General features: G+C 47.2%; 1 protein-coding gene across 1 annotated transcript in view; it reads right to left on the bottom strand.

Annotated features, from left to right (window-relative positions):
* Positions 1 to 410: 410 nt before the first annotated feature.
* DRGX (dorsal root ganglia homeobox) overlaps positions 411 to 23,239 on the bottom strand; it is a 31,567-nt gene continuing 8,738 nt past the window's right edge. The window contains exons 6-7 of the mRNA XM_084795693.1: positions 23,063 to 23,175; positions 411 to 2,646 (exon numbers count right to left, since the gene is read on the bottom strand). Of these exons, the coding sequence (XP_084651819.1) occupies positions 2,375 to 2,646; positions 23,063 to 23,175 (385 nt within the window). The 3' untranslated portion in view covers positions 411 to 2,374. The remainder of the gene's footprint in view (positions 2,647 to 23,062; positions 23,176 to 23,239) is intronic.

Below are 23,239 nucleotides of genomic sequence, written 5' to 3' on the forward strand. Positions count from 1 at the left end.
ATCAATCAATCCCTGGGGCCTGAACCTCCCTTCCCAGACCAAAGCTGGCTATCTTTTTATAGTCACGTTCTGAATTTATGCAGACAGGGCAGCCCACAGGGGCTCCAGCTATAACATCCCAAAGAGCACTTCACCAGTGATGGCCCTAATGAGGGCAAGGTGGGGCAGGTGGCCTGAGTCCCGAAGTCCTGAAGCTAGGGAGAACTCTAGCTAGCACAGGGGCCTCCAAGCTGCCCCAGCATCTGCTAAAAGGTTCCTGTGCCGGAGGCTTCCAAGTTCTCCTCCTGCAAGCTTCCAGAGTGTTTCCATCTGCAAGCTGGCCTAGATGGAGTATTAGAGAGCACAGACTCCACTCAGCCCAGAAGCATAGGGATCAGGGACCAGAAAGGGAAAAAGAGAAGTCAAGGGAGGTCTTTAAAGTCTAAATTTATTCAGGTGTTTAAACGAACAGAAACAAAGTCATGCATCGGTTACTGTTTCCCTTTGTACAACAAAACTAAGTGCTCAGATAATCTCTGCAGAGGTTTGGCGCTCGCTTTTTTTTTCCTTTCTTTCTTTCTTTCTTTCTTTCTTCCTTTCTTTCCAGAACGTCAGGCAGACTTTTCAATGTTATCCAGTTTTGCACAGTCACTGGAGTGTCGCGTCATGAATTATTAAATCAGTGCTTCGTGGTAATACATAATTTCTTATCAATTATTCATGCTAATGTGTGTGTAGTTTACTTAATTGTGTTATTGACGATCAAAAGTAATTTCCTGAAAGTCCTCAAGGACACAAAATTTAATCAGCATAACTACTTTTCGGATGCAATGCTGTTAAGTATTCTTAATTTGCCCAACAGTTCACTTATTTATGCACCTTTCTGGAGGAAATACGAGTTTAATCAAACAATTAGATTGAAGAGTTAGTGCGCATAAGGGCTGGAGCATACATTGCTCAACCAAACCTTTGTAATTACAGGGAAATGGAAGCAACTTGGCCGCTTTTTGGCAAATCACTTCATCTTTGTACTCAACAAGCAAAATACAGCGGGAACAAGGATCTGGCTTTTTTTTTTTTTAGGAGACAGTGTGTTCTATCAAATGCATTGCAGTAACTGTAAGTGAGGCACAATACACTTAGGAGTATTACGGGGGGGGGGGGCGGGATCCTGAAGAGTCAGGGAAAGCAGAGGGCCTGGGAGCATGGCCTCTCAATTATCAGAACTGAAATGAAAACAGCCTTCATGAAAGCAATAACTGTTGGCGTGGAAACATCCTCAGCAAAAGCCGCTGAGGACCACAACCCTTCCAGTACCAGGCGAGGGGCGGGGCTCATGCTATTGCACATCTCCCCTTTGATCTCTTCGAGGTCAGCATTCACGTGAGAGAACACAGCCGAGCTAGACCGAGGCAGACATCTCTATGAAATGTGGCCCTTTGGGATCCGTTCTCTTCCACACAGGGAAGTCACCTTCCTGGCTTTCCTGTCTGCGCATCCACCAGTCCTGTCTCGTGGCCCCCGCAGATCTCCCACCACATAGGGGGGACATGAAGAAGAGCAGTTCATGTTGTGCAGAGGTATCTCAGGGCCTTCCTGGGGACTTCTTCCACCATCAGAGCCTCCTGTCCTTCATAGGCCACAAAGCTACTTTCCGATTGGTGCTCTGACTGTCTGTCATTCTTCTGAGGCGAGGCGGGGCCTGCACGTGGACACTGTAATTGCAGGGGACCTACATTTGCTCCACTCAGAATCAAGAGTTCCCGGGTCACAGAACTGACAGCCTGTCTGACAAGTCCAGGGAAACCTGCTTAGGCTCAGGACCACTGTGTAATCACCCTGTGTTTTGTCACTTCCTAACCAAACCTTCAGCTAAAACAAGAGAAAGGGGGTTATTGCCAGTCTTGGTTGGGGGGGGGGGTAAGATATTCCATGAGTTCTGTGGTTCTTAGTATGAAAGCGACTGTCTCATTTCTTGTCATGAGATGTCACTTCTTGGCATCTTTCAGGGATGATTCTTGCCACAATCCTTGGAATTGACAAGACCTTCCCAAACAACAAGGGTGGTAGGATTAACAGTTCTGCTTTGCTCCAAGGCTGCTTGGCCTAGAAAATAAACAAAACCAAACAAAAAACAAACGAACAAAAAAAAAAATCCAGGGCCTCACCACAGATCAGTGTCCAAGTGCCATTGGAAATTGTCACCAAAAAAGCCAGAACACAGCCTACCAGCAGAATTCTAGAAGGACTCTCAGGTGTCAACCGGGCTGCAGGTCTCGCTTTCCCTGCAAGATCCATGAGGAGGTGGCTACTCCTTTGTGGTTCAGAGAGATGCAGGGCTGAAGCTGAGAGAAGCAGGGGTGGGGCAGGGCTCCAGGCTGGGGACTCTGGACCCTCATACGCTCTTTTCTCCCTCGCTCTGTTCCTTTGTTGGGGAGGTCTTGTCCTGGCTACCTTCTGGAGGCATGTGCTTGGAGGCGGGGCTTGGACTGCTGCTGCTGCTGCTTGATGGCAGAAGGTTAGCGGACTGCAGGACCGCTTCCGAATGCTCGCGGGCCTTCATGCGCAGGGCAGCCACGCTGGCTGTGCGGTTACTCTGGCAGCCATAAGTAGGGAGGAAGGAGAGTCCCATTGGGTCTGGGACACAGCAGGAGCACAGTGGGCCCCCTAGAGGAAGGAAAACAAGAAGCTCTATCAATGTCCATATCCTGTTTCTTAAGGCTGGGGAGGTGCTTGGCTCCAAAAGAGGGACATTGATTCCCTTTGGTTCCAGAGACAAGGCAGAGGACAAAGCCCCAGGTCCCCAGAGATGCATGGCTCAAGGCTCAAGTTGGTAACCCAGTGGGAGACCTGGTGAGTCTTGGCCCTCTCACCAGCCATCTGTGTTATCTTAATCCAAGATATTGGGTCCTCTGAACCTTGACCTTTGAACCTTGACCTCTACTTGGGTACAATGGAATGATACATATAACATCACAGGATTGTTATGAGGGTCTGATAAAGTCATCCCACACCACAGCCAACTCACTGAGAGGCTCTGCTGGGTACCCAGCCACTCTGCCAGGTGCCAAGCAAGCTACTAGCTCAAAGTCACACCCAGCTTTACTGTGAGACCACAATATATTCCCTCCAAGAATATCACATCTTTGCGAAGCATGACTTTGCAGGGACCACCTGGCATCGGCGGGGGCGGGGGGTGGGGTGGAGGGGAGGACAGCAGATATAGGATGCCAGTGGTGGTGTGGTCTGCCTGAAATGTTGAAGAAGCTGAGCAAGGCTCACCACGTACCCCAGCTCTTTTCAAAGGGGTTTTAGCTATTTAAATTGATTGTCTTTCCAGTTATAAGAATTCTGTTCCAATGCCTATGAAACTGCTGGGAAGGTACACTGCTTACTGAGGTAAGCATTTGGATCTGGCCATTTTATGGAAAGAACTCTTGGCTATTGCTTATGGCCCAAGGGCTGAAAGGACTGACGTCTGGGGCTCTGAGGTAGTTGTTGGAAAAACATTGAACACAGACCCGTGGCCTGGGTTATTATTTTTACTCACTTGTTTCCTCTTGACTAACAAAGATGAGACATGCTGAACTGGAATTCCTGGAGGGGCCCAAGCCAGAGTTGAGAACCGCAGAAAGAACAGAGTCCCCTGTGTCCTGAATTCCCCTGCCATCTTGGGGATTTTCTATGTCTGAGCATAGCTCAAAGGCTGCTCATCAGGCCACCTCAGAGCAACAATCCAGATAGTACGCCAGTGCCTACTTTGTCTTCAAAGCCATGCAGACCCGCGTCTCACAGAGCCCAGCGTCTGGGGGTGAGTGTAGCAGTGTCAGCTATATAGGTAACTGAACACCTCCACCCTCTCTTCCCTAGGACAAGTGTTGCCTCTCAGTGCCCGGGCCAAGCAACCCACCTCCTCTTCAGCATATTCAAGGCTTTTGTCCTTGGCTTATCCTGCTTGAAAGCAACAAGAAAATCCTTTCGGGCCCCCCACTTACCATCCCCTCTCATCACGAGTATGACCCTCAGAGGGGTCGCCTGGTAAGGAGACAGAGGCTCCGTGACATACAAAGCCGGAGCAGCCCATTCTGCTGCCTTAATAAAATGGTTGAAATGCGCCCGGCTTCCTGCCTTGGTTTTCAAATGAGGACCTGAAACCCAGGCAGCAGCTACCAAGATGAGGAGGAGACCTGTCACCAAGGCCAAGTGCATAAGGGAATTCAGAGAACTGTTTTCCCAACCCTGGCTGCCTAGCTGGCATCTAACATGAGGTGCATTTGATCAAGCCCCAAGTCCTGGTGTCCCTTGTTCCCAGTGGCTTCACACAGACAAAGTGATGTGCTGGCACTAGTCATAGTGAGATACCATGGCAGACACTCAGCTTTGCCGGGAAGGAGTAAGTGTGTGTGTGTGTGTGTGTGTGTGTGTGTGTGTGTGTGTGTGTGTGTGCGCGCGCGTGTGTGTGCGCGTGCGTGCGTGCGTGCGTGCGTGTGCCGGCACCATGATTTGCTAACCTTCCCTAGGAAGCCTTCTCCCCTCAAGGTCCCCTTCCCAACAAGGCACTTCTTGTCTAAAAAAAAAAAAACCCAAAGGTGTGAAGAGACCAAAATATTAGAAATTATGATCCCTTTGGGAAGAGGGATAGTAAAGAATCTGCAGATTTTCTCCGTTCGTAATGTTTACACTTTTCTATAATGATCATAAACTTCACTTAAACCTAGAGACCTTCTTTATTAATAAATGAGAGAGAGAGGGAGGGGTTAAGGAATGAGAGAGAGAGAGAGAGAGAGAGAGAGAGAGAGAGAGAGAGAGAGTGTCAGGTGGCAGGATCCCAGGGCCACACAGCTAAAAGTCCCAAAGAGTGGGCACTGGGGACATGGAAGGAGCCACAGCCTCAAGCTAAGCAGGCTCAGTCTTAAGCAGGCTCAGTCCTAAGCAGCCACTGTGTTGGGCTACCCAAGAAAGGCTAGTTTTTTCCACAGAATAGGACATGTTCCAGTGTGTCACATGAGTTAAGTGCTCTGTGACCCAGGTGACACTTACCTTTTGTAGAATACAGATGTAAAAAAGCTCTTCCTGAGACCACAGTCCACATGCCCTAAGTGACACCAACAATAGCCCCAAGAAAAGTCATCAATAACTTCAGTCCTGGTCCTCAAGACCCAGATTTAGAGGTGAAGAAAAATAACTCTGAACTCAGTTTGTGGCCTGGGTCTCACCCCACCCCCATCCATGACACATAGGGAAACTGAGGACCAAATGAAATCGAAGGTCCTAGAAGACCCTGTGATTTTAAAAACTGTAAGCGTCACACACCATGGAACAACATTCTTCTTTGAAAGGGGACACTGACCTATGTCCCAACAAGAAATGACCCTACGGACTTGATAAGTGAAATTAGTATCAGGAAGACAGTAGTACAGGATCCCAGTCACAGGATGTAGTCAAGAAAACAGATAAATCTATAGGGACAGAAAGTTCTCAAGGGCCGGGACAAGCAGGTACAAAAGGCTGCTGTTTAATCGCTACAGCTTTAGTTTTAGGAGAGGAAATGAATTCAAAGATCTCAGGAAGTGATGAGTCATCCATCAGGATTCACCTAAGACTACCTGTAACACCAAACTCCAAGGATGCCCAAGTCACTTATAATGAAGTGCTAGTGCTTGCACAGAATCTGTGGGCATCTCTCACCAGCTTTCCCTCATCTCTGGGATGCAAGTGCTGAGCAAGTAGCTGTCCTGCTGTATTGCTTAGGCAATAATCACAAGAAAAAATTGTCTGCCTGAGTCAGCATAGATCCAAGGTTTTCCAAACAATTTTTACTTGTGTCTGGCTGAATTGGGGAATGTGGAACTTATGCATACCCAGGGATGGTTGTATACTTAACAGTATTAAAATGCACACTTCAAAGTGGTTAAGGGGTTGGACAGCTGGCTCAGCAGTTACAAGCACAAACTGTTCTTACAGAGGACACAAGTTCAGTTCCCAGAAGCCACATCAGGTGGCTAACAACTACCTGCAACTCCAACTCAAAGGGATCTGACACCCTCTGCCCTCCAAGAGCACGCAGATGCATATACCCCCATATATACATACATATGTGTGTGCATGTATGTGTGTGCACATGTATATATGCATGCATGTATATACATGTATATATAATTAAATTAACTAAAATAAATATTTTAATGTAGGTAAGATGATAAAAGATGTTAAGTGCACTTTACCATAATTTTTTTTAAAAATCAAACTGTTAGGGCTGGAGAGATGGCTCAGAGGTTAAGTTCAATTCCCAGTCACCACATGGCTGTCTATATGCATGCATCTATAATGTGATCAGATGCCCTCTTCTGGTGTACAGGTGTACATAAATAAATAAATCTTTTTTTTTTAAAGACTCTTTTCAAATCCCTGGGGTTAACCTACAGAGTGAAGACTTTCAAAGTCCTTGGGGTTAACCTACACTTGCTTAGCCATGCAGCCTCACACGTACTGGGTGATTCCCTCAACCCTGCTGGCTTTGTAGGTCTTTAACTAAGGCCACTTTATAGGGTTATAAACATCTGTCATGCTGGTACATGCCTGTACATGAGACCATGAAGCAGGGCGCTGCTCTGAGACAAACACTGACCACAAAGCTCTGAGGCATCCATCAATGGTCAAAGTATCTAGGTGAAGTCACAAATGTCTGGACAGCCTATCGAGGAAAGCTGAGGAATGAAGCCTTGGCAGAGCGAAGGACGCCCAGTGGGATATCAAAAGGGTCGTCCCCTTGTCCTTCCCTACGCTGCTCTGAACAAGAGCACAGAAGATGTAACTATCCAGAATGGAGCTGCATATAAAATAGACAGGAGGAGAGAGACTGTCTACATAACAGCATCAAAAGCAAGCTGGAGACAATGGTAACAGGATGGTATCCCACAGGGAGCTGTGTAGAATCTGTGCCCTGTGCCCAACATCCAATTGTCCAAGATGAAACCTGGCCTGTCAGTGAGCAACTGTCAATGTTACTTTCTGGGAAACTGTGGCCCCATAATGTAAATCTTCCTCCAGCCTATGGTAGCTATACCATGTTTCATCAACAGATTCCTGCTACCACTTTATGGAACAGGGGTGACACTCCAGATTGCTGTGAGTGTCACACACACACACACACACACACACAATGCACGCATGCAAGCGCATGTGCACTTATTTAGCTTGCCATCAGCCAATATCTCCCTAAAGTCTCACAGCCATTTTTAAACAAAGAAAACAATGAATTACATATATAGAATCCCTATAATACTAACTCTCAATTTCTCAGCTAATTTTCAATGCTGGTAGGCCACCAGAAGTCTCCACGGGCCAGCATCCCAAACAGCTCCTCAGCCAAATAACAATAGAGTGGTTGGTTAACAAAGAGCTAGGGTGGGAAAAAAAAATCCAGGCCCAAGACCCATGCAAGCCCAGGAAAGGGCCATTCAAAGCCTTTACCAAGTGCTTTGGGGTTCTTGTAGGTACATTCCTGTTGGAAAAAAAAAGTCTGGTTTAGAAGGCTGTTGCAAAGAAAAGAAAAAATGTAACTGTTGATAGAAAACTTGTTGGTGTGTAATATAGAGGAGACAAAAAATATCACGTAAACAGCCTTAAAAGAAAAAAAAATCCTCAAAACACATAGTAACCTAGGGCCATTTAGTACTAGGAAAACCCATGCAAATGGTTATCTGAGGGCCAGGGAGCTCGCTTACTGAGTAGGACTAGGGAGCTAAATTCAGATCCACAGAACCAACAGAAATCCTGAGTTCGGTGGTGCGTGCCTATAACTTCAGTGTTGGGAGACAAAGGGAGGAATATTCTGGGGGGCTCATTTGCCAGCTAGCAAACCTGTCCCCAAAAATAAGGTGACACGATTGAGGAAGATAACTTCTGGCTTCCACCCACTCTTGAACAAGTGAGTACACACATGCATATGGACAAAACTTATAAATAAATATATACATATATAAAAATATATAAATAATTATAAACAAACATAAATATATAATTATAAACAAACAATTTTTTTTATTTTTAAAAGATGGCTTGAAGCTATCACACCAGAGACTGGCAAGCCACACAAAATTAGGTTGTATGAGGCTTTGAAATCACATGTTTGTGACTATTAGGGACAGTGCCATCGAGGTAGCCAGAAGAGAAGCTCAGCACTCTCCTCTAGTGGGGTCTGGGAGGCGACGAAGACATCTGGAAAATGCATGCAGCAAAGTCAAGGCATCAGTGAGTTCAGACGCTCATAGGATTAAAGGCTGTCTCCTTGACCAGGCAAACTGGAAGGTTATTTTTGAAGTATGACCCCAACACAATGGTCCAGGCAGAACCACAAATGTTTCTCTGTGATGGGATCACACTCTGATGAACCAATGCAGTTGAAAATATTGTAAATTGCAAATGCCCCTGATAGAGCCAGCCTACCCAACATCCAAGCTCAGGCTGACTTCCTGCACATGCCCAGAACACTTACATTAGTCACAGCTGGGCAAGACCATTCTGCATACAGCCTACTCTATAAGAAAGTGTTTAATCTCTCAGACAGCTCTGTGAGGACTGTGCAGAAGGTGAGAATGAAAATGAGTGTACAGTGTGCCTTTCAACCGACCACCAGAGGTCCAAATCTAAGCTGCAAAGCCACCATAATGCCAAGACCTTCCATCATCATCTGAACTCATGTTAACTCCATAAGTTACCATGGAGATCCAGTCTAGAAAGTACTGCTTCTCTGTCCTCAAACAATTGTAATATCCATAATCCTGCAGAATGTAGAGAGCAATTCAAAGTCGCAGCTCAGAGCTTCTCTAATTTCCTGTTCTAATCAGCCTGGTTTTTTCTGGGCGTCCTAGAGGATGGTCCAGAGAACAGAAGATGGACATCAAGATGCTCCTTGCAGTGATGCTCCCTACCCTGCCACGAGGACAATTCCTGCACCCTTTCACAGCCATGTTTATCCCTCCACCACACTTGCCATCTGACCCAGAAACAGAGTGTTTACTGGTGAGAAAATTTCAAGAAGTAAGACAAACAAATATTCAAAGCTCTTGATTTCTAGACCTGGAGAGCTAGAAGGGATTAGTATTCAGTCTTTCGTTTCTTCTTTCCATCTTGGTTATGTTTTTAATTTATCAAAATATACCATCAATATTGGGCCAAAAACTAAATTCTACAAAAGTAGGTTTCCTGGGGTGGCACATGACAATGGGCCTACTAGTCATATCATATGCAGAGCATACTGCTGCTATGTTAAAATTTCACTGTAGGAGGATGGCTAGTGCCATGAAAAGGGCACAAGGTAATTATTAACATGAAATCAGGTTTAGGGACAGGAAGTTAGTGTGATGCAACTTTAACATGTGTGTGAGCCCCCTAAGTTCACATATAGAAACCCTAGTCCTCACAGTGATGGTCCAGGGAAGCAGAGCCTTTAAAGGCAAGTAGGTCACAAGTGAAGTGTTCTCAGTGCCCTATAGGAGCCCAGAGAGCCTGGGAGGACAAAGGACATGCGATAGATGGAAGGAAGATCAATAGATAGATAGACAGATAGATAGGTAGATGATTGATTGACAGATAGATGATATATAGTAGATAGATGATAGATATGTGATAGATAGATAGATGACAGATAGACAGATAGACAGATAGACAGACAGATAATACATACGTGAAAGAAATAAAGGAAGGAAAGAAGGGAGAGAAAAAGAAAGAAAGGAAAGAAAAAGAGAGAAAGAACACACAGCTGTCCACAGTATCTATGGGGAATTGGTACCAGGATCTCTGAAGATACTAAAACCTATGGATGCTCATACCCTTTAAATAAAATGGTATAATGTTTCCTCACTCCTTCCTTAAACTTTAAATCATTGCTAAATGGCTTGTAATAAATAGCTAACAAAACAGAAGTGCTGTGAGAATAATTGTGCTGTACAGTAACAAGAAAAATGTCTATGCATGCTAGTATAAACACAATTTTCTATTTCTTTCTCTGTGCCTGGTTGAATCTGTGGGTGTGAACTCCTGGTTACAGAAAACCAACAGCATGCATATAGAGTATTTGTAAATATATATATATATATATACATATATATATATATGTGTGTGTGTGTGTGTGTACATATATATCATGCTGATTTTGTATTAAAAATATACATACATAGATAGACTTAAAATTTTTAAAAACTAACATTTTAACTTAATAAATGTAAATTTATAAATAAGTTACAGAGGGGGAAAAAGGTTGCACCAATACCAAAACAGAGTGGTTAGTTCTGGTTGCTGGTTATGAACCATCTTTTAGTTACACTGTATTGTATTTCCCACGTTTGCTAAACTCACCGGGTATTGCTTTCATCAATAGTGTGTCTGCTACTTCTGTGACCTGTGCTTTCCTGTCTGCTCCCATGCAGACAGTGGGACAGATGTTGCTCAGATCCCCCTGAAGCTGCAAAGACTGTGTCCTCTGCTCCCAACGAAGCCTCTGAATGGCTAATGGGCTCTGGCCACACAGGATTATTAGTACAGACCTGGAGTACAGGATGCGCCAGGAGATTCACACAGGAACACTCCATGCATCGCCCACTCAGTGAGAGTTGACATCAGTAAGTCCCTTCGCATGAGGCCCAAGCAGCCCCGAAGCCTGCAACACACCCCACCACCTCCCTCCAACCAGCCCACCAACTTCTGCCGTCATGCAAAAACTATGTGATCCTTAAACACAGCCTGAGAATTGTTTTGTTTGGGAAACATACTGCCTCCTGGACACTAAATTAAAACGTACAACTAGATTTCCATTAAGTTACAGCAAATTCTGCTGAACTGATCCAATCGGCCTCTATCCCTATATGACATCATACTTTAAAGGCTTGGCCTGAACATAAATACTTAATGTAATAAATACAGTCTGAAACATTTGATCTCCTTGGCAGCTTAATTGATCTACTACGGAGACTGACAGGAAAAATTAAGTTAGCTCTGTCTCGCCTCTGCCAATAGCACAGTGTCGTCCTAAAGAACCGTGTGATCTGATGTGGGTGGCAGGTAGTGTTCTGGTCCACTGTTTCCTTGTTGAACATTCCAGATAACTGTAGACACTGAGCAGAAAAAGAGGTGCACAGATTTGTGAGACACTTCTTCCCACTACTGTAGTCCTTTGCTTCTTAACTGCATAAATAAATGAGGAACCGTACTTCCAAGCCCCCTTGCTTATGCCTTAAATTCTTAAGGTGAACCCATGTGGGACTGTGGATAGATAGATAGCCATGACACTTTCAGCCTGGTTTAAGCAGCCGTGGCTAGATGTGCTTGTAGCAACCAGATGCACCACAAGTCATCTCATACTCAGACACCATCTTCTACCGTAGACGCTGAGTACTCGCTCCTGATCCTACGCTGTGGGGTCCCAGCCTTTGCACCATGAACTATTTGCTTGTGTGTGCACCACACCTCCAAGCTTGCCCTGAGCAGCCTTCTCTTAACTCCTGATCCCAGAACCAAACGGTCGCATTTTCATGCACCGCTCAGGGATTGTCTGGGGGGGAACGGAGAAAGGGAGGGACAATCTGTGCTCCCTGGAGAGTTGGCCTATGTCAGTCAGTCTCGTGAGCTTTCTACTGCCCACATTCCAAGCCTCCTCATGGAAGGAAACCCCTGCGGTCAAGGCTGTTACACATTTGCTTGGTGCCAAGAGTATCACACTATTTTAGTAAGTTCTTTTTAGCATTACTACCCCTGATTCACACACTCCCTTCATGCCCTTTAACACTTATAAACCCAATGTCTCAACCGTCTGAGCAAATGCCGGGCCATGTAAAGGCTGGTTTTCTGGCTGCCTCTCTCAGCCTCTGGCACCAGCTGAGCAACTTCCTCTCAGCTCCCTGCACTCCAGGGCCCCATTGATTAGCAGGAAGGGCAAACCCATCAGCACCCATAGGAAATGACTTCCAGAAAATGAACTGTAGGTTTCAACCTAGAAGATGACAGCAGGTGCCTGTCAAAGTAATAGAATCAATCGGGAGCCTGGTTTGGGGGGTCTCAGAGAGGGACGCTTAGATCGCTGGCTTGGCCAGCCACTGTCAGATGTATTTTGTGACCTTGAGCGGTAGTACTGCTTCTGGTGGCCTCAGTTTCTCCCACTGATGCATGGTTCCTTACAAATCATGAGTGCCAGGTTCTCCACCCCTCTGGAATTTGGAGTTTCAATGCTGCCCTGCCCCAATGTCCATGTCTTATTGAAGGTTGGTTCCCAGCCTGAGGGTACTGTTGAGTTGGTGGTGCCTTTAGGGAGTGAGACATTGAAAAAAAAAAGCTAGGCTGCTGGGGGCATATCTTTAAAGGGGATATTGGAACCTGATGCCTGCTCTTCCTTGTCTTTGCTTCTCAGCTGCCATGAATGAGGCAAAAGGGCCTCCTCCACCACCGCATGCTCCGGCTGTGAGGATCTATGCAGTCAAAGGCTCAACGCAACCGAGCAAAAAGCCCGAGACTTCAGAGACAGCAAGCTGAAGTAAACTTCTCTTCCGTCTAAGTTTAGTATCCCAGATAGCTGATCTCAATCCCACGAAGCTAGCAGTGCTATCAAACAATGAACAACAGCCCCGAGAGGGATCGAGGCCTGACCCAATTACTTGCCTCATAAGGAATGGCCATGTTCTGTCATTCCTAAACACCTGCTCCCCTACACGCCTGCTTTCTGGAACCCTGCAGGACTGTGCTGGTTTCCTGGGGCACTGCCCATGTCCCCCCGGACCTCTATCACTTCATCCTGGAGGCTATTTCTTGGGTGATCAAATACCTGTGGGGTATAAGGTCCTATGCCCTAAATATCTAAACCCAAGCCCTTATCAGACGCAAAGTCACGTCTGCTCCTTGTCATTTTGACTCTAACTGCAATTGCTACTGCTTGCTGGAGGTACTGTGCCAGGCTTTGAGGCTTGCCTACTTACCATACCACCATTATGTGTGGCCACGACGACCTTCCATTCCCAGGTGACCCAGAAACAAGAAGGAGCCTGTGCTGTTAGTCCGTGTGTCTTGTGCCTGCCTTCTTTCGGCCCAGGAAGCCCTCGCCCCTTAGAATCTTCTACACCTCTTTCAAACTTTCCTTACTCCTCTGCAAAATGAGTGCATGGCTCTCTCTGCCTGCTTTTGTTTAACTCTGCCACCTGACTCGAGGATTCATGGCCAATTCGACTCCTTCCCCATGCCCAGTCCTCAGCCTTCCGGCCCCTTAGCATAGGAACATGCCTAAGCCATTGGTGGATGCTTAGATCTAGAGCAGGGTCTGTGATGCTCCACTGGTACTGGATGGTGAGCAAGAAAGCTCAAGGTTTCTGGGTATCACAGACAGCTGACAGTGAAGACCGGGGTCAATAGCCCTACACCTTCCTAAAGAGCCCTCCCACCACCCCTGGGGACTATGGCCTTTTCTCTTCCGTTTCCCATACTTACTTATCTTCCACTCTACAAAGACTGTGCTGGGGCAGAGTGAGTGTCTTGGAAGGATCTGGAGTTTAGGCAGATATGCCCAATACCCTTAACATGTGCATAGAAAGGCCTGGGAAGTAAGCTGAGTTTAAAAAACAACGTCCCAGTCCATCTCATAAAATCAACACGTCTGTGGTTGTTGGTCTCCAAAGAAAGCTTTCGATGTAACAGCTCCCACTGGGAAATTACCTCACTCAAGTCTGGGCAGGCCCTGGGACTGGCTCTAATCACTACAATGTAGCAAAGATGGTACCTGTCGTGGGCATGACCTGGAGGGCCTCGGCATCTCCTGATTTTGCACTCTGGGAACCTCACAAGCACCCAGCTAAAGCCCAGCCTGGAAGAGAGAAGCCACAGAGAGAAAGGATTATCCCCACTCCCCAGGCTTCCTGCCTGAACACCAGACACATAAGTGAGACCATCCTCCATGTGTCAGGCCCAGCTGCCATCCGGGTACAATCTCCTGGGAAATCCTAAGCAGAAGTTGCAGAAAAACTGGCCAGCAGAGCCCAGCCAGTCTTCAGAACTATAAGAGAATAAAACATGCTGGTTTCGTATGTAACAGGCTCACTGTAGCTGCTCCCAGATTCAGCAAGCCTCAGAAGAAACACACTTTCTGCTGAATGTGTACAGACATTTTTTTCCTTTTAATCACACCACACACAACAGTTTGCCAAGCATTTAAATTGTATTAAGGATTATAAGTAACCTAGTGGTGGTTTAAAGTGGACAGGAAGGCATATAAATTATAATAGACACTACACTCTTTTATATAAGGGACTTAGTATCTGTAGACCAGAAACCACAGAGCAAGTGGGCTAAGATTTGGGTAATCACAGCTAAGTAAAGCTAAACCAAAGCCTCAATTGCAGATTCTAAGAATTTAAAATTAACAAATGCTGGTGAAGATGTGGGAAAAGAGGAACAAATACTCCCTGCTGGTGGGAGTCAGTACAGATGTTTCTAGAAGAAGCTGAAAATAGAGCTCTCATATGGGAGGATCAATCAAAACTATTGCCTAAAGTAGTGGTAGCCAACTTGCGGGTGGCAGTCCCTTCGAGGATACAATGACCATTTCACAGGGTAAATATCAGATATCCTCCATATCAGATATTTATATCATGATTCATAATTGTAGAATAATTACAGTTATGAATTAGCAACAAATATAATTTTATGGCTGGGGTCACCACAACATGAAAGGATCTGCATTAAAGAGTTGGTCACAGCATTAGGAAGGTTGAGAACCACTGGCCTAAAGGAAATCTGCTACTTTGTAAGCTAATTATAAACAAACAAAATCACAGATCAATCTCTTGATAATAAATGCAAAAAGCCTAAAGAAAACATTAGCAAATCAAGTCTAGCAATCTATAAAGAGGATAGTATGTCACGTCTAACTTGGGTTTACTTCAGGAGTGTGCAGTTGATTTAACATTTTAAAATCCAATCAACATAATTCAGCATATTAACATAAAGAAAAAGAAAAATCATGAAGCCATTTCCGCAGCTGCAAAGAAAATATCTGATGACATCCTGCATCCACTCACAGTGCTGAATTTTAAATAATAAACTAGGACAACAAGGGAGTAGCCCCCCTTTGATAAAGGGCACCTTGAAAAATAAAGACAAGACAAGCATGGTGGCACACTATTATAATTCCGGCGTTTGGAGTGCTGAGGCAGGAGGATCTTGAGTCTGAAGCCAACCTGAGTCAGAGCATGTGTGAAACTCTTTCTCAAAACTTCAAGGACTGAGACTATCGTTTTGTGGCTGATCATGTGATTAGTGTATAAGACCCTGGGCTCGGTCTTAAGCACCACAAATAACTGAATAATAAAGATCATAAAGTTGTGAGGCCATGAGAGCTTTTCCAGGAAAGCAAGAATAGGACAAGACAGGCGACATCAAAAAGAATGGAAAATGGACTTGGGTGTTGTCGTGAACACCTTTAATCCCAACACTGGGAAGGCAGATGCAGGTGGAGCTCTGTGAATTCAAGGGTAGACTGGTAGGTCATGAGTTCCGGGTCATCTGGGCTGCATAATGAGACCGTGTCTCAAGAAACAGATGTAATGTCGTATGAGTCTGTTCATTTTAAAAGTCTTCAGTAGCAATCTCAAAAACTCTACATCTAAAGAAATGTAGCTGGGAAGATGGCTACAATGAAGGCTGGGCAGCACTGTGAGTTGTGTAGTATGTCAACTGTATCTCAACAAAACTTGGTTTGAAAGTCAGAATAGCCCAGGATTGCCCAATAACATCACTACTACTACTACTCAGGAAGCTGAGGCAGGAGGAGAGCACCAGCCCAGGAGCTCAAGGATGGTGAAGGCAACATAGCAAGACTCTATCTAAAAATAAAATAATATTTTTTAAAAGAAATTACTGCACCAGGAATTCTAACCAGCAAAGCCAGACAGTTGTGCAAAAAGAGACAAACTATACTTAGAGATGACCTCCTCGAGTATATGAGCTGTCACAGGGAATCTATAGCTGAGCCTAATTATGGCTAAACCTTACTGTCATAGCGCTGAGCCTGAGAAACCAGACTCCCCAAAATGCAGAGTGATTCTCTTTATCTTCAGCCATGTGTCATCTAAAGATGGGAGTGTACTTTGAAGAACACGCAGACCATTTCACCATGGTGTGAATGAATATCGGAATGCATTGATATATGTCGTTGCTGTGGCACTAATAGGCGGTTAGAATCTTGTAAGACAGCCGGGCGTGGTGGCGCATGCCTTTAATCCCAGCACTCAGGAGGCAGAGGCAGGCGGATCCCTGTGAGTTCGAGGCCAGCCTGGTCTACAAAGCGAGTCCAGGACAGCCAGGGATACACAGAGAGACCCTGTCTTGAAAAAAAAAAAAAGAAAAAGAAAAAGAAAAAGAAAAAAAAAAGAATCTTGTAAGACATAAGTAGGCTTTGACTGAAACGTCATGTGATGTAGTGTGTGTGTGTGTGTGTGTGTGTGTGTGTGTGTGTGTGTGTGTGTGTGTGTGTTTGGTCAAGCTCAGTTGGTCAAGACTACAGTGTTCTAGAATGCCTACTTCCATGGGAAAGCTATCTCATTCTAAAACTCAGCAGGCTGATTGCATTTGGTGTGAAGCAAGGTGATGCGGCTAGAACAGGGCCCAGAGAGTCAGGCCTCTCGGGGGACAACCAAGATGGCGACACTGTGCTCACATCACTCCTGAAGGCCCAGCTACGTGCGCTATGAATATTTCTAATGAATATTCTTTAAATGCGTTTTCATTTGTTTGGTTGTTTTGAAGCCAGTCAGTCTTACAGTGGAACGCAGGCTGTCATCAGACTTGACATTTCCTTGCTTCCGTGTCTCAGGTGCTGGGCTGGTGGACATGGTCCACCACTACTGCCTTAAAATTTACTTGTAAAAACTGCCATTTTAAAAAAGAAAAATATAATCATAGAAGGGCTAGGGAATGCTTTTGTGGAGCCCTGAAGAGGAAATGGTCCCCCTCTGGCTCTGAGTTTAGTCCCATGGGCAAACTCTGACTGGCTAACCCAGCCTTACTCATTTCGGAGACTAGGTGTTGTGGCTTGGCCTAGATACCAAATGTAAGAGGACACTTGGTGGCTCACTGAGGAGCCTGCCTCAGAAGAGGCATGGCAGGGCTCTCTCCCAGCACCACCCACTGCTTCCTGCAGCCTCATGCATGCCTGGTGCAGGATTAGGACAGGTGAGGGCCGTTGTGCCTCAGTGTGATGATCGATGGAGCATCCTCTTCAGACTTCACAGCCCCCAAGGCCTCAGGCAAGTGTAGCCAGGATTAGATCAGCAGCAGATCTGCCTGCTCTTGATTCTTCCTGGCCAGGCCTCAGCTGTGTCTGCCAGGCCCAGGTCATCTCCCCAGGAAGAGTTGACAAGAGGAAAGAAGGGCCCAGACCTCACTATGCTGTTTTGCTGCTACCTCAAGCCCACCTGCATCCTGCATGTAGAGTCTCCATCGTGAGCCCAGCCCTGGGGAAAGAGGTGCTCCCTTTGGGAAGGTCTGCTGTGATGCCACGGCCCAGCCCAGAGCAAGTTTGCTGTGGCTCAGACAGCATGGGCCGATGCTAAGAACAGTGAAAGCTCCCTCCTGGCACACTCAGCTCAGTGAATCACAGGTTAGGGGCAGGGAGCGAAGCGACTCAGCACTCCAGAGGTCACCTTCCTCAGCTGTCTGAGGCTCTCTGGGCCCCAACAGCCCCTGCTCACCTGCAGCCAGCTCTGCCCCAGAATAAACCCATATTTCTCCGTGGCCATTAATGACTTCTTCTACATTAATGGGTCACGATCGCCGGGCTGTCCATTAAGACAACAGAGGAAAAGGTTTTGGTGTTGTCCTCTGGATGCCCATTACTTCCCTGTCCAAGCAGGGTCCTGTGACATTCTAAGATGACAGTTGGCACAAAGGAGTCAATCACGAACCAGGCTGAATGTGAGCCAGGCCAGCCTATCTGCCCGGTGCGAATTCCCGCTAAGCATCCCACAAGCAAAGCACTCCACCTGGGAAGCTCCGTGACATCTTACAAGTGGGGGGGGGGGGGGGGAGGGTGTTCGACATTGCCAAATCATGGAAGATACGAGGAAAGGGTCTGTGGGAGGGGCATCCCAAGAGTGACAAAGCTCCAGGAGATGGAAGTCTCTCGGGGAGCAGACTTCCTGTGGGTCCGTGAGAGGTGACCAGGCACTGCCGCAGGATGAGAACAAAGGACTCAGAGCACTTGTGTCAGTATTTAATGAGTAGCTCCCATGTGCCATCAGCTGTCCTCACACAAGGCCTTCTCACACACTCCCTTACTCTACTAACACACACACACACACACACACACACACACACACACTTGTATGTGTGTATGCACATGTGTGTGTGCACATGTGTGTGTGTGTTTTAATTTTAAGACTTAAAAAGACTAGAGAAAGGGGAAACTCAGGCTACAGCAGCAGTGCATTCCAGAGCCCTTACTTGGAACCCGTGCTAGCCTGTGCACACTGACTAAAGAAGAATGTATGTGCCCGGGAATCGGTTACTTGACCCTGCCCCTGGTGAGCAGTTTCCTAGCCAGCGGAGCCCACTGCCCCAGTGAGCCTGGGAGCCGCTCAGCACCTCCCTCTGCACATTGCTCAGAATGGCCACACTAGACGACCCACAACCCCCTCCTATCACGGCTGCCACTGCCCACTCCCCATATGCCTTCTGTTTCCATCACCAGGGTCCCCCAGCAGACCAGCACAGCTGCCCCCTTCTGGTGCACACTTTTCCATTCCCCCGTGCCTCAACACCGAGCCTCCCATGTAAGCACTGTAGCCCACAAGCCTGGCTTGCGACAGCACAGTGCTGCCAGCACCAGAGGACAGAGTGGGAGGTATGGGATGGGTTTCTGCCCTCACAGTCCAGGCCTGAGACAGATCCAAGTCCAGCCTTTCAAGGCATGCTCAGAAATGACTGGATGTAGTGATTTTTTCAGTGGCCAATCTTGGCTTCTCCTGCCTTCTAGCCGAGTCCCAGGCCCTTCCACGAACATGAATTTCCAAGGAGGGAAAATTGGTCCTCTTCTTTCCTAAGGAAGCCACCCTCTAGAGTAACCTGTTACTGACTGCTTAGACTCTACGTAGGCCAGAGGATGGCCAAGGGTCCCTCTCCTGCATACTTTCTGCATCATCCCTCCCTCAGTTACCTTAACATTCTGAAAGCAAGGGAAGATGGTCCCTTGGAAGTTTGCACAGAATCAAAGGGAGAACTCAGGACTACCGGCACTAAGCCTCTGGGGATCAGCCTGGCTTCCCCACTCACAGCCCAGGGGTGCTTGGTAATGGCTTTGCCTTAACAGTGTCCTCCATCCTCCTCTCCTAGCACCCAACACAGGGGCCCCAAAACTGCCAGATATGAACAAATGACTTTCCTACCCTGAACCTCAATTTTTCATTTATAGAAAGCCTGGACCGGTTCTTTGAGCATACATATATGCACTGGTCTTCCCAACTGCCTGATGCAGCCCCCTTACTGGTCAGGCTCTTGGGCACTGATTTCAAGCCCAAGAGAAGATTAGGAGAGCCAGCAAGGTATTTCCAAGATCTGGGGGTGCAAGGAAAGTGATGAAAACTGAGTCACAGAACCGGGCTCCTGGAAGGCAACCAGGCCCTAGCAAATTGGACTCCCTCCACCTATCCTGAGTGCAGAAACTTCAGTTGACTTGCGGGGAGCCTGGGAAGAAAGGGGATAGTCTTTGAGGGTCAGGAATCCGACCCATCTCCAAAGCATTTAACACATTCCCCACATTTAACAACTGAGTGTTAAATCTCAAGAGTGTTCCGGAAACCAACTTATACCCTGTATCCTGGCTCAGAACACACTTCAGAAGCTACAAAGCCCACCTGAATTTACAGCCCACTGTGGTACAGCCCCAGGGATTTCCAGCTCAGAACATGTCCTTTGCTGAAGAGCTGTCACAACAGGGAATGACAAATTTACATGTTTTAGCATCCCAGCACCTGCAGGCCAGTAATCTATCTGAATCCTTCCTTGTCGGATACCGATGGTGTCACTACAAGAGCTCAGCTGGACTAAGACCTGAGACTGCCTGGCCAACAGAGAGGAGACTTTCGATATTTGTTCATTTCCCTCCCTTTTCCCTGTGGCTTAGTCTGTAGGAGGCGAAAAGGCCAGACGCTCAGAGAGACCTAAGGGTATAGGGCCACAGAGGATGGCCAGGAAGGGCCCCAAGAAAGGGCTTTGCTGGAGAGGGACGTGCAGAGGTGAGAGGAACAGACGCACAAGGAGAAGAACTCAGAACACAGACACAGAAGAAGAAAAATCCTCCTTGGCTCAGTGGGACCACAAAAGGGCAGGGCAGGGCACCAGTACTTTTCACGGATGTTCTGTCTTGACCCAAAGACTTTGGAGGCAACCTTTGAAACATTGAAGCTATTGTAAACTGAGTGATTATATTCCATCAAATGAATTTGTTGACATCGTAAGCTGACAGTGTTAGGAGGTAGAGCCTCTGGGAGGGACAAAGACATGAGCAGAACCCTCCTGAGGGGACTGGTGCCCCCTTGATGGAGGCCTGAGAACTAGCTTACTTGCTCTTTCTCCTGTGGAGGCAGCCCAGAGCCAGACCTCAGTGGACGCCCATGCTGCCGGCACCCAGACCTCAGCGGGCGCGCATGCTGCTGGCACCCTGACTTCCAAGCTCCTAGAGGTACAAGAATAAAATGCTTCATACATCACAGTCTGTGTGCTTCTTTATAATTGCCCAAAATAGAGTAAGGCAGGAATAGCCCAAATAAAAACACATTTCCAACTTCTATAGAAAATTCAGAAATTCTAGCAAAACCGTCCACTCTCCCACTTGCCACCATCAGCTGGCTTGATAGGCCACTGGCCCTTTGTGGGCAAAGCCTTCTAATCTTTCTGACTCCACCCACACCTCTGCCCAATCCAGATCTGAGGTTCATCCCCATCATTCCTGCCGTCGCTGTCTCTAGTAATAGAGAATTCTGCCTTTTAGCCAGGCCTGTGTAGAAGCAGGAAAAGGACAAGTCAAAAGGGCTCCATGCCTCCAGAAAAGTGGGCAAGCGATCACTTGGACCTAGGGAGACAGAGTGAGTATGCAGCCCAGTTCTCTCACTTTAGCCTGCCTCTAGGATAACCTGTGGGTCACGACTCCTTCAGCAAACCTCCGTCTCCAGAAGTCTTCACATTACTATTTATAATAATAGCAAAACTAGTTTATGAAGTAGAAATAAAAATAATTCTATGGCTGAGACCAGCATAACATGAGGAACTGCATTAAAGGGTCGCAGCATTAGGGAGGTTGAGAACACTGCTCTGGAAGCATCCCAGCCTGCTGTGGGTCCCACCAGGTCTTCTTGTCCCCCCTCTCCCTACCTAACCCCGACCTGCCGGGAAGAGTGTAGGTACCTAAGGACACGGTAGACTGGCAGGCCGGCTTCTGCAACACACAGAGATACGCCCATGTCTAGTAAACACACTGTGATTCCTGCCGCCTCTGCAGGGCCCTGCCCGTCCCAGGTCCCCCCAAAGCAATGCAGTATCAAAGGAATTTGGGGTGGGCACAGGGTAGCTCTCACCCAAGAACTGCAAGGAAAGAGAAACATGCAAATCACCCCCACTTTACAGGACTGGGACATGTCTATTAGAAGTTCGCTGCTGACTTTACCCTCACTGCAGCTGACAGCACTTCGCAGACTGATGGATGTGGCTCGATCCTTTGTCAGGATCAGCCCCTTGGAATAATGCCAAGCTCCTCTGGGACCCTAGGCTGGCTAAGCTGTCGTTTCTGTGCAGGTTGCATGGCCCTTATCTGAAATGCCTGAGACCAGAGAGTTTTCTGACATGAGATTTTTTTTTTCCGTTAGTGTGGGAACTATTTGAATATACATAAGGCACCTTGGGGCTGGGCCAGAAGTCTAGACACAAAGTTTGTTCAGGTTTCATGCACATTTACACACTAGACAGGCAGGTAATTTTACACAATAACTGCAGCACCTCTGCCTTTTGACAACCTCCTGTCATGTGAGGTCAGTATGGAATTTTCCATGTGTTACATCACCTCTATCTTCTGTAGTATCCCAGCCTGTTGTGTCCTGTGAATATGGCTGGAGGTTCCTCAGAGTGTCTGGGTGTGTGTGTGTGTGTGTGTGTGTGTGTGTGTGTGTGTGTGTGTGTGTTTACTTCAACACATCTGCAGTAGAGGAACCCCTTGGAAGCCAATGACCATAGCACAGAACAAGCAGTAGGTGTCCTAGGAGGCTTCCCTATTGCCTTTGCTTCTCAGAGAAAAACCTACAAGCCCACCCCCACATTTCCATCCCCCAGATTTCCTGTGACAAACAAGCCTTGGGGACAACACTCAAAGCAGTCTCCCAGATCCACTCTGAGGACCCTTCCTTATTCTTGGCCAACACAGCTGCCGGAATGACTAAACATCTCCAGTAGTGTTTGGTTTGTTCTATGGCCTGGAATTGAAAGACACCAGATGAGCCTTTACCTCTAGGGACAGAGCCCCCTTCCTCCGCTCCCCCCACCCCGCAAAGAAAGCAGCCCTGCAAAGGCCTTCCCTCTGAGTCTGACCGAACAACTCTAGTAATTTTCTTACCTCCCATAAGACTAGCCACTGACAAGACATCAAAAGTCCTATGGGGTCAGATCCCTATCCCCAGAAATCTCTGAGAAGCACAAATAAGCAAAATGCACAGATGAAAGGTCAGAAGCAGACATAGCGACCCCTTCCAGACCTCCCTGTGAGCTGCACCTTAAACTGTGACCGTCCAGGTGAGGTAGGAAGCTGTTGCGTGGTGGCTTCTGAAAGGGCCACCTCTAAGCAAAGCCCTCACACAGGTACAGTGAAGCTTAGTGACATCATCCTGGATTCTCAGGCTGTTCACGCCAAACAGGACAGCAAGTGTGGAAACACGTAGTGCCTGTGACCCTGCCTGTGACTTGGCAGAAAGAGAAGGCTGTCCCAGCAGAGACAGCAGGGAGGCCAGTCTCCACCCACTCCACCATCATCCCCACCCTCTGCACCAGCCAGCCCAGCAAATCTTACCTTTCAGAGACGCCACGTGTGACAGGGCCTGGGCATAAGTGGCTGTGTTCAGGAGGGTCCCTGGTAAGCAGGAGGGGAAGAAAGGCCCAGCAGGGCCCACTGTTCGTCCCAGGCTGGTGAAAACAGAACATTCCATTGAGGTCCAGCCTGCTGTCTTCAGAGCTACCCCAGAGGGGA

This window comes from Acomys minous (assembly GCF_964271855.1).
Source record: "Acomys minous genome assembly, chromosome: 9".
Classification (NCBI taxonomy): Eukaryota; Metazoa; Chordata; class Mammalia; order Rodentia; family Muridae; genus Acomys; species Acomys minous.